Raw genomic sequence first — 18,376 nt, forward strand, 5'->3', positions numbered from 1 at the left:
GCAGTGCATTGGTGTCCCAATTTGTCTATGTTCCCTCCAGCTTTTGTCATTTTCCTTTTCTGTCATGTTAGCCAACCTGGTAGGTGTGGTGCAGTGCCTAAAAATTGTTTGAATTTGCATTTCTCTATGCAGTAGTGATCCAGAGCATTTTTTATCTTAATAGTATTTTTTCCAATTACATGTAAATAGTTTTCAACATTCATTTTTGTAGATTTTGAGTTCAAAATCTTTCCTTCTTTCCCTTCCTTCCCCCCTCCCTGACAAAGCAAGCAATCTGATATAGGTTATATATAGTAGTACGATCATGTTAAACATATTTACACATTAATCACATTGTGAAAGAAGAGTCACAACAAAAGGGAAAAACCAGGAGAAAGAAAAAGCAAAAAACAAAACAAAAAAAAGTGAAAATACTACACTTCAATCTGCATTTAGACTCTGTAGTTCTTTTCCTGGATGTGGATATTTTCCATCATGAGTCTTTTGGAATTTTCTTGGATCTTTGTGGGGCAGCTAGGTGGCGAAATGGATAAAGCACTGGCCCTGGAGTCAGGAGGACCTGAGCTCACATCTCACCTCAGACACTCATTAGCTGTGTGACCCTGGGCAAGTCACTTAACCCCAATTGCCTTAAACATCTGGGACCATCTCTAGTTGTCTTGATATATATCTTGCCACTGGACCCAGATGGCTCTGGAGGAGAGAGTGAGCGAGGTTGGTGATCTTGCCCTCTCTTATTTAAATCCAGTTCAGTTCAAGTCATGATAATACCCTGATGTCATGGTCCTCTTTGAGAGCAAAGGACAAACAATAACAACAGGATCAGTGCATTGCTGAGAAGAGGTAAGTCCATTATAGTTGATCAATGTAAAATGTTTCTGTTATTATGTACAATGTTCTCCTGGTTCTGCTCATGTAAATCTTTCCAGGTTTTTCTGAAATCTGCCTGCTCATTATTACTTATAGCACAGTAGTATTCCATTACATTCATATACCATAACTTCCCAACTGGTGGGCATCCCCTCAAGTTCCAATTCTTTGCCCCCACAAAAAGAACTGCTATAAATATTTTTGTACATGTCAGTCCTTTTCCCTTTTTTTTAATGATCTCTTTTGGATACAGACCCCATAGTGAAATTGCTAGATCAAAAGGCATACACAATTTTATATGCCCTTTGGGCATAGTTCCAAATTGTTCTATAGAATGATCAGATCAGTTCATATAATTCTACCAACAATGCATTAGTGTTCCAATTTTCCCACACCTCCAACATTTATAATTTTTCTTTTCTTTCATATTAGCCAATTTGATAAGTATGAGGTAGTACCTCAGAGTTATTTTGATTTGCATTCTAAAGAATTTTTTTTATGTGACTATTTGTAGCTTTGATTTCTTTCTCTGAAAACTGCCTGTTCATATCCTTAGCTCCACTGGGCAAATTCTATAAATTTGTCTCAGTTCCTTATATATTTGAGAAATGTGGCCTTTATCAGAGTAACCTGCTAAATTTTTTTTTTCCTGTTTCCAGGTTTTGTTTGTCCAAAAATACATTTTTGTTATTGCAACTTTTATTTTGTTTTGGATTGTCATGCAACAAATAAGCTCATTCTGATGACTTAATTTTCCAATGAAATTTGTTCCTTAAAGAGTCATCTATGATAGTGCACTTATGACATCCACTTATTTTTAAATTTTAATTTAAAAAGAACTGTCAACTTTTATAATCTTTTGAGATAGAGACTGATCTTTTTTTTGAATTCTCAAAATCACATTTTTTACTCTTTGAGCAATAATTTCCTGTTTGGATATTCAAACATCTGTTTTTAGGAATGTCTAGTTAAAATTTCATCCACAAGGAAGTCTTTTAAAGTGTGAGGTTTTTTCTTAATTTTTGTTGCTTGTTGGACAAGAAAACGTAACTTATTGATGTGAACTTGAAGTTCTAAGACCCCTTTAAAAGTGAGTTGAAAATATAGAAAATTTACCCAATTGAAGCAGAGATTTTAAACAATTGAAAGGGTTACAGGGTGGGGGTAGAGCCAAGATGGGGGAGAAAAGACATTAAACGCACAGAGCTCCTGATACAATTACCCCCAAAACAGCAATAAAACCTGGAGCAGAAAAACACACAAAAATACGGGCTGAGATTATTCTCCAGCTATAGATAGATTACAGGGGGCCATGAGTAAAGTCCAGACCCACTATCATGTCAACAGAGACCACATTCATGTAGCCACAGGAACTTACCCATGGCCTCTGAATCAGCTACAGTACCAGCATCTTCTAGAACTGATCTTGCAGTTGGGTGAGAGGGCTGAACGGCTGGCCAGGGGGGAAATGCAGGGTTATCAGCAGGACCTAGGGAGGAATTCAGCTGTCCCAAAGCAGGGAACCAGGAAGAAATCCTAAGTGGTGGGATGCTGGGGCAGGGGGGGGGCAAAGGCTCATTGAAGCTAAGAACCACACCACAGAAAGCTTCGATGGTTGGTCGTTTAGTAAGTAGGCTTGAGGTTATCTTCGGACCAGAGAACAGGCCAGGCGAGAGTAAAACCTGCCTTCCCTCAAACCAAAACACCTGGGACCCTCTGAAGCTGGGAACAGCAGTGGAACTGAAAAGCAGGGCCCCCCAGTGGAGAGTTTAAAGTCAAGTAAAAGATGAGCAAGCAAAGAAAGTTCAGAACTATAGAAAGCTTCTTCAGCGACAAGGAAGATCAAGGGGCACCTTTAGATGAGGAAATTAACCACAGGGCCCCTACATCCAAAGCTTCCAGGAAAAATATGAACTGGTCTCAGGCCATGGAAGCTCTCAAAAGGGACTTTGAAGAGAAAGTAGGAGAGATAGAAGGAAGACGTAGAGAGAGGGAGGAAAGAATGGAAAGGAAAATGAGAGCGATGCACCAGAGTCATGAGAAAAAAGTCAACAGTTTGAAAAGCCAAATGGAAAAGGAGATAAAAATACTGTCTGATGAAAATAATTGCCTAAGAATTAGTATTGAACAAATGGAAGCTAGTGACCTTATGAGAAACCAAGACACAGTAAAGCAAATCCAATTGAATGAAAAAATAGAGGGCAATGTGAAATATCTCCTTGGAAAAATAGCTGACTTGGAAAATAAATCCAGGAGAGACAATTTGAAAATCATTGGACTACCTGAAAACCATGACCAAAACAAGAGCTTAGACACCATCCTCCAAGAGATTATGAGGGAAAATTGCCCTGATATTCTAGAAGCAGAAGCTAAAATAGAAATTGAAAGAATCCACTGATCACCTCCTGAAAGATATCCCAAAAGGAAAACCTCCAGGGATATTATATCTAAATTCCAGAACTCCCAGGTCAAGGAGAAAATATTGCAAGCAGCTAGAAAAAAGGAATTAAAATACTGCAGAGCTCCAATAAGGATAAAGCAAGATCTAGCAGCTTCTACATTAAAGGACCGGAGGGCATGGAATATGATATTCAGAGGGCAAAGGAACTGGGACTACAGCCAAAAATCACATACCCAGCAAAACTGTGTATAATCTTTCAGAGGAAAAAGTGGGACTTCAATGAAAAAGAGGACTTTCAGGCATTTGTGATGAAAAGACCTGAACTGAATAGAAAATTTGACTTTCAAATACAAGACCCTGGAGAATCATAAAAAGGTAAACAGGGAAAAGAAATCACAAGGGACATTAAAAGGTTAAACTGTTTACAGTCATACATGAGAAAATAATACTTCCAATTCATAAGAACTTTTTCAGTAAGGAATACACAGAGGACACAGGTCTGAACTCAATATGAAGGGATGGTACTTGTAAAGCATTTATTTTTTGTGTATCCTTGTCCTTTGTGGAGCAGACAGGGTGGGTTATCTGGTGTCTGGGGCCGGATTTGGGCTCTGGGCCTCTTGGGCCCAGGGCTGGTGCTTTGTCCACTGTGCTACCTAGCTAACCCATGATGACATCTTTAAAATAGGGGTAAGGGCTAGGAAGAATAGACTCGGGGAGGGGGGAGGGGAGAGGTGGAATGAGGAGAGGTTGCTCACATGAAGGAAACAAGAAAAAAGCCTATGGAGGGGAGGGGAAGAGGGGGAAGGAGAGGGAGAGTGAGTGAACTTCACTATCATCAGAATTGGCTCAAAGAGGGAATAACATACAGCCTTAAGCAGCTATAGTAATATATTTTTGCCCTGAGGAAAAGTGGGAGGAGAAGGAGATGGCAAGGGGGGGAGGAGAAGAGGGGAAGGAGGGAAGGGAAGTTTGGGAGAGGGAGCTGAAAAAGCAAAACACTTTAGAGAAAGGTGAAGATGTTCACCACATGTATGACATATATTGAATTGCTTGATTTCATAGGGAGAGTTGAGGAGAGAGAGGAAGAAAAATTTAGAAAACAGAATTAGCTCAAAAAAAAATTAAAAGGGTTACTTTTCTTTCCCTTCCTATGCCAGCATTTTGGCAACACTAATTTTTAATAAGTTGAAAATTATTCAGTAAAATCTTTATTTGGTGACTTTGGAGCAAGTAAATTTTATTCTAGGAATGCAGTATGTAAGTTTTAGCTTCCTGTTGGTTTTCCATCTCTTTTGTTTCATCCAGTATTATGTAGAAAGAAATATAATGGATTCATCAGGGTTGGTGCTTCACGAGAACATAAATATTTGATGAGCATGATTAACTGTATGCCTTATAGGCTGCCTGTGTCTTGGAAAGCTTGTGTTATACAGATAGATATAGCTAACGTGTAAAAAAAAAAGTTTTACTTTAGAGCAGAATTACCCCTGTAATCTCCCCCTGCCAAGGGCTCAGCCCTCTCACCAGACTGTGAGCTTAGTTCCAGACAACACTGGTGCTTCAGCTGATTCAGAGGCTCTGGGGGTCTCCTTCTCTGGACAGGCCTTCCTGGGACTGGATCTGTGTCAGGGTGACTGTGGGGTTGGGCTTCACTTCTGTCTCAGCACAGCAGCTCCCTCCTTATGACCTTCCAAGCCGTTCTTGGTTGGAAGATGATTCCAGTACATTCTTCTGTGGGTTTTGCTACTCTAGGCATTGTCCTATGGCATTATTTGTATGTTTTTTGTTTTTGTTTTTTTTAGTGAGGCAATTGGGGTTAAGTGACTTGCCCAGGGTCACACAGCTAGTAAGTGTTAAGTGTCTGAGGCCGGATTTGAACTCAGGTACTCCTGACTCCAGGGCCGGTGCTCTATCCACTGCACTACCTAGCTGCCCCATATTTGGATGTTTTTTGAAGAGATCGTGTCATGAGTTTTTGAGAGCTCACTGTCTTTCCTGTGCCATCTTGGCTCTGCCCCAGAAGTCCCCAGCCAATTGTATTTTTTAAGGAATTATTTTCCTCAGTCAATTTTTGTGCTTCTTTTTCTATCATAACTCTCATTTCTCTCCTTTCTTTTTCCATTTTTTCTTCTACCTCTCTCATTTGGTTTTTAAAAGCCTTTTTGAGCTCTTCAAAGAAGGCTTTTTGGTCTTGAGACAAGATCATCTTCCTACTTGAGTCTTCACTTGTAGGCATTTTGACAAACTCATCTGAGTTTGAGTTTTGGTCTTCCCTTTCACCATAGAAGCTGTCAATGGTAAGGGTCCTTTTTTGTTTCTTACTCATGTTGTAGCCTATTTTTAAACTTGTAAATTTGGATTCTGTTCCTGAGGCACAGCTGCCCTACTCTGTATCAAGCTGCAGCTGTTCTTAGTCACCCTCCCCTTTCACCCAGGTGAGACAGACCTTTCCTGAAGTCTTCTAAATTATCTCAAGTAGGAGGCTTGTGTCTCTTTGTCTTTTTGTAGGTTCTGTAGTTCCAGAATCTGTTTAGAGGCTTGATTTAATGGGGTTTTTTTTGAGGGAAACAAGGGAAAGCTCAGGCAACTTCCTGGCTTTTCTCTGCCATCTTGTCTAATTTCTTTTTTAAACCTTTTGTATGCATTCTTCTGTGGTTCCATCTTCTCTTGGGAATTCACACATCCTCTACCTTATCAGGCGTTGATTTATTATCCTTTTCTTTTTTTTGTTTTTGTTTTGTGAGGCAATTGGGGTTAAGTGACTTGCCCACGGTCACACAGCTAGTAAGTGTCAATTGTCTGAGACCAGGGCCGGTGCTCTACCCACTGCGCCACCTAGCTGCCCCGATTTATTATCCTTTTCATTCAATGTTCATTTATAAGTTTTGATTCTTTTAGCTGATCAGAGTTCCATATTCCCTTCTGTTATTAATACTTTCGCTGTTGGTTTATCCACTTTTGCTCAAGGCCTTTAACTGATTTGTTCTTCCACCTGAGATCTTTGGTAGTTTTATTTTTTCCTTCTATTACACTATTATTACTCATTTTCTGAGTCCTTCCTCCTTTATGGAAGTTTTTCTGGGGGCTAGGCCCCAAAGCTATACCTGCCTCCTCTCACACTAGGCAACTCAGAGTTCAAGAGCCTTAGTCTCTGTCCCACGTATCTTCTGGAGGGACAAAACTGCCCCCCCGCCCCCAACTCAATACTCTTTCCAGTGTTCTTTACCTCAGGCCTAGTGGACATGCCTACACCTTGTGGTTTTGTCTTAGTTCCTTCTGTTCCCTATTTCTGTACAACTATAGGTTGGCTTGTACAGCCCTGCTAGAAGATGGTAGCTTGTGGGGTAAGAGTGCTAAATTAGGGGTAAATAATTAGCTTTATCTGTTGTTAGTTCAGGCAGGTAGGTGGCTTAGCCCCTAGAACACTGGGCTTGGATTCAGTATAACCTGAGTTCAAATCCAGCCTCAGAAACTTTCTAGCTGTGTGATGCTGTGCATGTCTCTGCCACTGGAGAAGGAAATGGCAAACCACTCTAGTATTTTTGCGAAGAAAATCCCACAGACAGATTTCTACAAGGTCATGAAGAGTCAGACACAACTGAGTAACAATAAGCTGTTAGTTCATTGGGCTGTTTCCCTGTGAATTAACAGGGTTCCTAGTTAGGGCTCTTAATTTCTTAGCCTGTGGAGATAACTAAAACTCCTTTATCTCTTGCATGTAATTCCTATTTTGGAAAGGTTTAAAAGGTCCTGAGGGTTTGAGAAAATGTCTAGTTCTCTATCTTGTTGGTTATGTGACCTCAAATTGATGTAGAATATAGAATGGAATCAGTATAGAATGGAATAAAATAAAAATGATTCATATTACTAAAATAAACTGTACTAAATCAAAATTTTATTAAATATATCATATACAGTATAGTTACATGCCATCAAGACGTTTTTTTAAAAATTGGATTTGTTCAGAAAATAAACTTAGAATAGGTTTACTCTCACCTATTAAGTTACCACAATAAATTTATAGCATGCCAGTGACAACCAATGGGATAAGTTTAGTCAAATGGAGTTTCAAAAACTCTCACTCGACCCTACTTCTCCTTCAAATTATTGCTTGGTATCACACTTCCTTTTCTGTCCAATTTATACAAAAAGCTGACCATATTTTTGCATATACCTTTTCTCAGTCTCTCAGTTATTTCTAAACCTCCACAGTATCGCATCTAATCTCATCACTTAACTAAAACTTCTCTCTCTGAAGTTATCAATTATCTGTTGTCAAATCTAATTTCAATATTCAAACTTCTGGACCTCTTTGCTGTAGCATTTGACACTAGTTATTACCTTTTCCTCCTGGATGTTATGTCCTCTTGGTTTTTGTGATGAGAGTATCCCTTGGTTCTCTCCCTTCTTGACTGACTACTCATTCTCCTTTGCTAAATCATCACCAGTGTGATGTCCTCTAATTGCAAATGTACCACAGGACTCTGTCTTGGGCTTCCTTTTCTTCTCTGCATAATTTCTCACTTAGTGAGCTCATCAGCTATCCTGGGTTTAATTATTATCTCTATGCAAATTACTTCCAGATCTATATTTATCCAGCCCTAGTCTCTCTTTTGAGCTCCAGACTCACATCACCATCTGCCTGCTAAACACCTCAAAATGGATGTCCCATAGGCATCTCAAATTCAACATGTCCAAAAACTCCATTATATTTATCCCCAAACCTATCTCTCTTCTGAATTTCCCTTTTTCTGTCAAGGGTACCACCATCCTACCACTTCCCCAGGTTTCTAATTCTTCAACCCACATATCATTTTATTCATTTTTTCATAGTTGATCATTGTACAGTGCTGCTGTTACTATTGTGGAAATTTATTTTGATTTGGGGACTCTACCTTTGGGCTGAGATTAGAAAGCCTTAGGCCCTCAGGGTCTCTTCTGTGTGGGAGGTGCTGGTGCCCCTCCCCCTCTGCTTCAGCTGAGCCAAAAAGCCCTGTGGGCTGTACAAGGTGCCAGGTCAGACAGCTGGGGGAGAGAGCCCCAGCTCCCTCCACCCTGAGAGGATCTATCTGAGAGATCCTGGGCTCGTCTGGGCCGGTCTCTGGCATAGCCTGTCCCGAGGTCCCAGGTACGCAGCAGGGGCATGGGACCCTGGAGCCCTGGGTATGGTACACATGAGACACTTGAGTGTCCCCATCCCCCCAGCTGCAACCCTGGCTGGCGGATTAGCCTGGGGTCTGTGAGGGCGCAAAAAGCCCTGAGATTTGAGTGGAGAGAAGTAAGATCAGTAAGACCTGGGAGTTAGATGGCAGGGGAGGCCGAAGGACAAGATAGAGAGACCAGTAGACAAGACTGAGGGGGGCTGACGAGATTAAGAGAGCAGAGAGGCCGGAGACTAGAGACGCTGGAAGGAGACCAGAAGATTAAGAGGAAAGTTAGTGAAAGTTCCTGAGCAGGGAAAGTGGAACATACCCTAAGGCAAGAGGCAGCAACAGCCCTTACTTATTGTACTAAAAAAGTTCCAGGCCAGCAGGTAGAAAGAGATGCCTGAATGCAGTCAGGTTGTACATTTTATTTCCCTGTATTCTTAATTTTAAATAGTATCTCATAAATAAACTCTGCTTTGATTATTTAATTAAGAGGCTTCTTAATCTTTTGCTTATCAATTTTGGGAGTGGAGCATAAACGGCCATATTAAATTAATAGCAGTCAGATAGCCAGTTAGTCAAAAGTCCCCAGATTAGTCCTCCAGTCAGATTAGCACCCCAAATTAGGCTAGTCATTTAAAATATTTTCACATTTGAATGGCGACCACAAAGGGACTTACGGCCCAATTATAATTTTTTGAAACCTATAATTTTTTATAAGTCCAATTATATATTTTTTTCAGATTAGATTAATTAGCTAATAATTAATTTTTTTTTACACTATGTACAATATTCTTCTGGTTCTGCTCACTTTACTATGCATCACTTCAAGTAAGTCTTTCCAGGTTTTTCTGAAATATTCATGCTTGCCATTTCTTATAGCACAATAGTATTCCATTATATTCATATACCACAGTTTGTTCAGCCATTTCCCAAATAATGAACATCCCCTCAATTTCAAATTCTTTGCCACCACAAAAGAACTGCTACAAATATTTTTATACTAGTAGGTCCTTCCCCCCTTTTATTTTTATCTCTTTGGGATATGGACCTAGTAGTGGTTTCCCATAGGCATAGTTCCAAATTGCTCTCTAGAATGGTTGGATCAGATCATAATTCCACCAACAGTGCATTAGGGTCCCAATTTTCCCACATTCTGTTGTTTTCCTTTTCTGTTTTATTAGTCAATCTGATAGGTGTGAGGTGGTACCTCAGAGTTGTTTTAATTAGCATTTCTCTATCCAAAAGTGATTTAAAGCATTTTTTTCATATGGTTATAAATAGCTTTGATTTTTTTTGTCTGGAAATTGCTTGTTCATATCCTTTGACTATGTGTCAACTGAAAAATGATTTGTATTATTAAAATTTTGACTCATTTCTCTCTATATTCTAGAAATTATCACTGACATTTGCTGTTAATTTATTTTTCAGCTTTCAGCTTTCCTTCTAATCCTGGTTGCTCTTGGTTTTGTTCATGCAAGAACTTTAAAAAATTAAATATTAATTAATATTAAATAATTAATATTAAATTTAATATAATCAAAGTCACCCATTTTATATTTCATAATGCTCCTATGTCTGATTTGGTGATAAATTCTTCCCTTCTCCATAGATCTGACAGGTAAACTATTCCTTGCTCTCCTAATTTGTTTGTTATCACTTTTAATGTCTAAATCATGGACCCATTTTGACTTTATCTTGGTATACAGTGTAAAATGTTGGTCTATACCTAGTTTTTGACATACTGTTTTCTGGTGTTCCCAGCAGTTTTTGTCAAATAATGATTTCTTGTCCTAGAAGATTGGGTCTTTCAGTTTATCAAATTCTAGATTACTATGATCATTTACTACTGTACCTAATCTATTCCACTTATCGACCACTTATGTAGTTTTGATGATTATTGTTTTATAATACAGTTTGTCATCTGGTAGAGCTAGGCCATCTCTCTTCACGTTTTTTCATTATTTCCTTTTATATTCTTGACATTTTGTTCTTTCAGATGAATTTTGTTATTATTTTTTCCAGCTCTATAAAATAATTTTTGGTAGTTTGACTGGTAGAGAGCTGAATATTAAATTAATTTGGGGGTTGAATTGTCATCTTCATTATATTTGTTTGGCCTTTCCAGGAAAAATAGTTATATTTCCAGTTGATTAGATTAGACTTTATTTGTGTGCAAAGTGTTTTGTAATTATGTTCATACAGTTCCTGGGTTTGTTTTGGCAGGTAACTCTCAAGTACTTTATATTTTATATTTATATTTAAATGGAATTTCTCTTTCTATCTCTTGTTGCTAGGCTTTGTTGGCAATACATAGAAATGCTGATGATTTATTTTATTTATTTTATATCCTACAACTTTGCTAAAGTTGTTAATTGTTTTAAGTAGTTTTTTAGTTGATTCTCTAGGATTCTCTAAATATACCATCATATCATCTGCAGAGTGATAATTTTGTTTACTCATGGCCTATTCTAATTCCTTCCATTTCTTTTTCTTCTTATATAACTAATATTTCTAGTTGGTATCCTTGCATTACCCCTGATCTTATTGGGAAGGTGTCTGGCTTATTATCACCATTACAAACAATGCTTGCTAATGGTTTTAGATAGATACTGCTTATCATTTTAAGGAAAACTCCATTTATTCCTGTCCTCTCTAGTGTTTTTTAATAAGAATGGATGCTGGTATTTTGTCAAAAGCGTTTTCTGCATCTGTTGGTATTATCATATGATGTCAGTTACATTGATAGTTTTCCTAATATTGAACCAGCCATGCATTCCTGGTATTAACCCTTCCTGGTCACAGTACATGATCCTTGTGATATATTGCTGTAATTTAATGTAATAATTGCTAGTATTTTATTTAGAGTTTCATTAGGAAAATTGGTCTATAGTTTTCTTTCTGTTTTAACTCTTCCTAGTTTAGGAATCAGCACCATGTTTGTCATAAAAGGTAGATGGTAGTTTATATAGTATATATAGTTATATATTGAAATTAATTATTCTTTGAATGTTTGGTAGAAGTCCCTTGTGAACTCATCTGGCCCTCCCTTCTTCCTTTTTCCAGTGCATCCCTCTTTCTCACCCCTTTTAGATATCATCCCAATCATCACCAACTTTAATGTTTTTAGGAGTTACATGTATCATCTTCCCATAAATCAGTGTAAGCAATTTTTGAATTCCAATTTTTGAATCCCTTGTGATTTCTCTTTCCTGTTTACCTTTTTATGCTTGTCTTGAGTCTTGAAGTATTTGAAAGTATATTTTCTTGAAGTATATTCTCTTGAGTATTTGAAAATCAAAATTTCCTATTCAGCTCTGGTCTTTTCATCAGTGTGTTTTTGTTTGTTTGTTTGTTTTAGTGAGGCAATTGGAGTTAAGTGACTTGCCTAGGGTCACACAGCTAGTAAGTGTTAAGTGTCTGAGGCCGGATTTGAACCCAGGTACTCCTGACTCCAGGGCCGGTGCTCTATCCACTGCGCCACCTAGCTGCCCCTCATCAGTTTGTTTTTTAAAAATTAATTGCTATTGCTATATAGACTAGTTTTGGTGGTGAACATATTCTTATTTTTATTAATATTACACACCAGTAAAGGGTTGACTATGTGTCTCCATAACTTCTCATGGTCCCAGGCTGCTTGGTAGAGAAATCAGAGAGAGAGTTTCAGCATGGCAGTTAGTGTGAGCAGGAGAAAAGCACTCAAAGACCCAGAAGACATAGAAGCAAGAAAGTCTTGTGACCTCTTCCAAGGGTTTTTATTCTCCTTTGACACATGCGGGTCATTATGCTTTGATCAGAGTTAATAGGCTAGCATCACTCAATTCTATTGGTGGTCTACATTAAAGTGAACTCTACAGGTGATGTCAGGGGAAAATATTCAAAAGACCCTTACTCAAGTTGCTTAAGGCAAAGTCCATTATCTAGGTATGGTTTGATCCTATCAGTCCTTCACTGAGCTAAACAAAAGTATCTATTTCCATTTCTTTTGTTCCCTTGGGTTTGTCCCACATCAAGGAGAACTGTACTTTCTGGAGTGAGGGGGACAAAGGACTGAGAAACTGATCTCTGGGTCCCTCCAAGAAATCCATTATTAGTAATTATTTTCTCACTTCAGGAATGCTTGCTCATTCTCTATTTCATTGAGTATCCATTTCCCCCCCTGAAGGATTATACTCAGTTTTGCTGGGTAGGTGATTCTTGTTTGTAATCCTAGTTCTTGGCGTTCTAGAATATCATATTCTAAGATCTACAGTCTTTTCATGTAGAAGCTGCTAGATATTTTGATATCTTGATGTGACTCCATGATATTTGAATAGTTTCTTCCTGACTGCTTGCAAGATTTTCTTTTTTTTTTAATTAATAAAGTATTTTATTTTTTTTCCCGTTACATGTAAAGATAGTTCTCAACTTTTGTTTATACAGGCTTTCCAATTTCAGATTTTCTCCCTCCCTCCCCTCCCCCCCTCCCCTAGACAGCAGGTAATATGATATAGGTTTTATTTATATATATACACACATAATAACATTAATCCTATTTCTGCATTAGTCATATTATAAGAGAAGAATCAGAGCAATGATGAAAATCCTCAAAATAGAAAAACAACAGCACCAAAAACAAAAGAAATAGTATGGTTCATTCAGCATCCATACTCTGCAGTTCTTTTTTTTTTTTTTGGATTTAGAGATCCTCTTCTATCATGAGTTCCCTGGAACTCTTCTGTACCATTGCATTGGTGAGAAGAATCTAGTCCATCACAGTAGATAAATACTCAATGTTGATGATACTGTGTACAATGTTCTTCTGGTTCTGCTCATCTCACTCATCATCAGCTCACGTAAGACCCTCCAGGTTTCTCTGAACTCCTCCTGCTCATCATTTCTTTTTTTTTTTTTTTTTTTTTTTTGGCGGAGCAATGAGGGTTATGTGACTTGCCCAGGGTCACACAGCTAGTGTTAAGTATCTGAGACTGGATTTGAACTCAGGTCCTCCTGAATCCAGAGCCAGTGCTTTATCCACTGCGCTACCTAGCTGCCCCTGCTCATCATTTCTTACAGCACAATAGTATTCCATTGTATTCATATACCACAACTTGTCCAGCCATTCCCCAATTTATGGGCATCCCCTCAACTTCCAATTCCTTGCCACCACATAAAGAGTAGCTATAAATATTTTTGTACATGTGGGTCCCTTTCCCCTTGCAAGATTTTCTTTTTGACCTAGGAACTTTGGATACTTTCAGGAGATGATCAGTGCATTCTAATGATTTCTATTTTATCCTTTAGTTCTGGGATATCAGGGTACTTTTCCATGTCTAGTCCCTTTTTTCATCATGCCTTCCAGGTAGTCTAATAGTTCTTAAATTATTTCACTTTGAATTTGTTTTTCCAATTAAATATTTCAAATTTTATTCTCTTTTTTCATTCTTTTCATTTTGTTTCATTATTTCTTGATGTCTCATGGAGTCATTAGCTTCTACTTGCCCAGTTCTAATTGGGGGTTGGGGGCGGGTTTTTTTGTTTTTTTTTCAGTGAGTTTTTGTACCTCCTTTTCCATTTGGCCAATTTTAAGAGTTGTTTTCTTCATGAATTTTTGTAGTTTTTGTATAACTTTTTTGACATTTGACTAATTCAGTTTTTTAAAGAGTTCTCTTCAGTGGACCTTTTTCCCTCTTCTACTATTTGCCCTATTCTGACTTTTAAGGTTTTATTTCCATTTTGTATCACTCATTTATTTTCCAAATTTTTGCTTTATCTCATTTTATTTTTAAAATCATTTTTGTGATCTTCTATGAGTTCTTTTGGGGCCTGAGACTAATTCACATTTTTTTTTTGGACATTTTGCATATAGCCATTTTGACATGGTTATCCTCTTCTGAATTTGTGTTTTAGTCTTTCCTGTCACTGTTATAGCTTTCTGTGGTCCAGTTCTTTTGTTGTTGTTGTTGTTTGCTCATTTTTGTAGCCTGTTTCTTGACTCTTAATTTTATATTGGAGTTGGGTTCTGCTCCTAGGGTAGAGGAGGCACTGTCTGAAAGCTTCAGCTTTTTTTGTTTTGTTGTTTTCAGAAGTAGTCCTGGGAGTCTTATGTTGCTGGTTTTTTATTCCAAGCTGGTATGATCTAAAGAGAGGTATGGTCACTGCTCTCCTGGCCTGTGCTCTGGTTTGTGAGTAACCATACATACTCTTTTTTACCCTAGAATGGTGACCCAGGTCCCTGCACCCCTATGGCCACAAGTTCTGGTGTGCTAGTGGTCCTTCAAATTACCCTAAAATTCCCTTGTCTTTAGCATTCCAGTTTTCCTGTCCCTTTGTAAAGTATGCTAAAGGCTTCAGGTGCCTCTGACATGTTACTGGTTCATGCTGACAGGATTTCAGCTTATTTACCTATACCTATGCTGGTTTGTATAGCCAGACCACTTTTCTGATGCTCACAGACTTCTGAATATATTTTTGTTCAGTTTGGGGCTTGATGGGGTACATGTATGACTCCTCTGTTAATATTTAGATTGCCTCCTTTCTATGATTTTAGCACCAGTATTTGTTAAGAATGATACTAGTTGGGGCAGCTAGGTGGTGCAGTGGATAAAGCACTGGCCCTGGATTCAGGAGGACCTAAGTTCAAATCCAGCCTCAGACACTTGACACTAGCTGTGTGACCCTGGGCAAGTCACTTAACCCCCATTGCCCCGCCCCCCCCAAATCTAATACGGGTTCAGAATGATGCGAAAATATGCCTAGTTTGTAATTAATTCAGAGTATTTCTTTATTTATAAAATTCAATACAGATTTGTCTATTAAAAGTCTTGAAAAAATACATTTTTAGCATATTTGGATTTTTCAAGTTTTTTTGTTTTGTTTTGTTTTTGTGGGGCAGTTGGGGTTAAGTGACTTGCCAAGGGTCACACAGCTAGTAAGTGTCAAGTGTCTGAGGCCGGATTTGAACTCAGGTCCTCCTGAATCCAGGGCCAGTGCTCTATCCACTGTGCCACCTAGCTGCCCCTCAAGTTTTTTTAAGCTGTAATTTTTTCACTTAATACAAATTTCTAATGTCCATGTAACTATTATAACTCTCTCATAATAGAACTAATGCCAAAGAATTTTAAAGCTTCTAGTTGTTTGTGAATGCTTGTTTGTTTCTTCCTAGGAGAAAACTTTGACCAAAGTCCCTTGAGAAGAACTTTCAAGTCCAAAGTTTTGGCCCACTATCCTCAGAATGTAGAATGGAACCCCTTTGATCAAGATGCAGTCAATATGGTATGTATTTTTCTTCTGTCAGTCAGTAAACATTTATTTAGTGATTATGATGTGTAAGTGCTAGGAATAGAAAAAGAAGCAAAAGACAGTCCCTTCAAGGAGTTCACAGTGTAAAAGGGGAAGCAACAAATAAATATGAACAAGCTATCTACAGGGTAAGTAGGAAATGTTTAATGGAAGGAAAGCACAACAATCAAGAGGGGTTGGGAAAGACTTCTTGAAGAAGAAGAGATTTTAGTTGGAACATAAAGGAAGCCTAGGAAGGCAGTTGGTAAAAATGAGAAAGAAGAGTACTCCAGGCATGGGAAACAGAGAAAATGCCTAGAGCCAAGAGATGTCTTATTCATAGTACAACCAGGAAGCCAATATTGCTGAATCAATGAGTATATGGAGGGAAGTAATGTGTAAGAAGACTGGAAAAGTAGGAGGGGGCCAGGTTATAAAGGGCTTTGAATACCAAATAGAAGATTTTGTATTGATCCTAGAGGCAATAAGGAACTACTGGGTTTATTGAGTAGGGAGGTAACATGGTTGGATCTGTGCCTTAGGAAAATCACTTTGGTAGCTGAATGGAGGATGGACTGGAATGGGGAGAAATTCATGGCAGACAGACTAAATAGCAGGCTTTTGCTATAGTCCAGGTGTGAGATGATGAGGGACTGCACCAAAGTGGTGGCAGTGTCAGAGAAGGGGGCATATTTGAGAGATGTTGCGAAGGTGAAATCAATAGACCTTGGCAACAAATTGGATATGGTGGGTGGTGGAGAGTGTGATAAGAGGTAGGGAAGAGTCAAGGATGATGCCTAGGTTGTGAGCAAAGGACTGGGAGGATGGTGTTGTCCTCTACAGTAATGATGAAGGTGGAAGAGGTGTGGAGGATTTAGGGGGAAAGGATAATGAGTTCAGCTTTGGACATGTTGCATTCAAGATGTTATTTTCTGAGTTTATGGCAATTAACACATAGATGCTATCATCAACTAGAACCATGCAATTTGTTTCATTAAGCGTTTAGCAAGTGCCCATTATGTGCCAGGCTTTGTGCTAGGTACTGAAGATAGGTGAAACCTAAAGCAGTACCTGACTTTAAGGAGCTTACCCCTCCCCTGGGAATATTCATTGTGCACACAGATAAGTAAATGTTTCATTTATTTTGTATGTATACCTTAATTTTGAAGGGGCCACTGACTACTTGGGAAATGAGACTTCTTGTAGTTGGCACTTGTGTTGAGTCCTAAAGGAAGGGTAAGAATCAGAATTGAAAGAGGAAGCGTTAATCAATAAACTTTTCTAGGCCCTGTGCTAAGCACTGGAGACACAAAGAAAAGCAAAAGACCATCTCTACCCTCAAGAAGCTCACAATCTAATAGGGGAAAACACTATAAAAAGAAGCTAAAAAGTGGTGAAGGAAATAGGAGGAAAGGAGGGTACCAGGAGTGGGGGGGATGATGAAGTCCTTAAGCAAGATTGGAAATGATAAGATGGTTGCCCTTGGCCCCTTCCTTAAATGGAGAATCAGGGAAGAGCTCTCTGATATCTGCCCTCTACTTTGAACCAGAGGATCCCTAAAGAAAAATGATGAAGCATCTCATTATTGGAAGAACATTTTAGTCATGGAGATAGCTAATACTGTCATGGAAGTAGATAATGGAATGTCATGTGTGATGAGGAGTAATATGTTATCAGCCTAGAAAGATAGGTTGGAGCTAGATTGTGAAGGGCTAGTAATTTTTATGTTATCTTAGAAGCAGTAGGGGAATGGGGAGTGATGTAGTCAGGCTAATACTTAAGGAATATGAATTTGGTAGTGATCTGGATTATGGATTCAAGAAGAGGGAGTTGGGAGCAAGGAGAATAATTAGAAGGCCATTTTAATAATCTGTGGAAGTAGCAACAAAAGACTTGAATTAGCATGACTGTGGTATATTTGGGGAGAGTGAGAGATGGTAATGAGAGTTGTTTGAAAATAACTTGACAATATTTGACAACAGACTGGTTAATGGAGGAGAGGATGAAAGTGTTAAATTGTGAATAATCCTAAATTGGAAACCTGGGTAACTATAAGAATGGTAGTGGAATGATGGTACCCTTGGGAAAAAAATGTAGAAGGTAAAAGGAGGGGTGAGTTGGTTGGAAAAGATAATGAGTTCCATTTTGGACATGTTGACTTTGAGATACTTATGGGATATCCAGTTGGAGAGGTCTAAAGCTTAGAAAACAAATGAGGATTGAATTTGTTGATTTGAAAGAATGATACTAGTTGGGGCAGCTAGGTGGTGCAAGAAGTAATAATTGAACCTTTTTGTGATAGGACTAATATTTACTAATATTTTTCTGAGGCAGTTTTTCTTTTTTCCCCTTTCCCCACTCCATGACATGGCCATAGGCCATGATGTTTAAAAAATCTAACTGTGATGTCTAAAAATCTAATATGTGTTCACCTTAAATTAGAAACTCATAGGGGCACCTAGGTGGCGCAGTGGATAGAGCACCGTCCCTGAATTCAGGAGTACCTGAGTTCAAATCCGGCCTCAGACACTTGACACTTACTAGCTGTGTGACCCTGGGCAAGTCACTTAACCCCCATTGCCTGCAAAAAAAAAAAGAAAAGAAAAAGAAACTCATAGTACCAGTCTTTAGGCATTAAATATTTGTTAAAGTATATTAGGGAGAAAAATTCTATTCAAAATCTTTAAAAATAAAT

The 18,376-nt window shown here is 38.4% G+C and overlaps 1 protein-coding gene across 2 annotated transcripts in view; it reads left to right on the forward strand.

The window, feature by feature from the left end:
* DENND5B (DENN domain containing 5B) overlaps positions 1 to 18,376 on the forward strand; it is a 191,351-nt gene that overhangs the window by 35,286 nt on the left and 137,689 nt on the right. Inside the window, exon 2 of one of the 2 annotated variants that reach the window (XM_043965769.1) lies at positions 15,566 to 15,675. The exons of the other annotated variant lie outside the window; for it this stretch is intronic. Within the exon in view, the coding sequence (XP_043821704.1) occupies positions 15,566 to 15,675 (110 nt within the window). The remainder of the gene's footprint in view (positions 1 to 15,565; positions 15,676 to 18,376) is intronic. 2 annotated transcript variants of the gene reach the window in all.

The sequence above is a fragment of the Dromiciops gliroides genome, chromosome 5 (assembly GCF_019393635.1).
Source record: "Dromiciops gliroides isolate mDroGli1 chromosome 5, mDroGli1.pri, whole genome shotgun sequence".
Taxonomy (NCBI): Eukaryota; Metazoa; Chordata; class Mammalia; order Microbiotheria; family Microbiotheriidae; genus Dromiciops; species Dromiciops gliroides.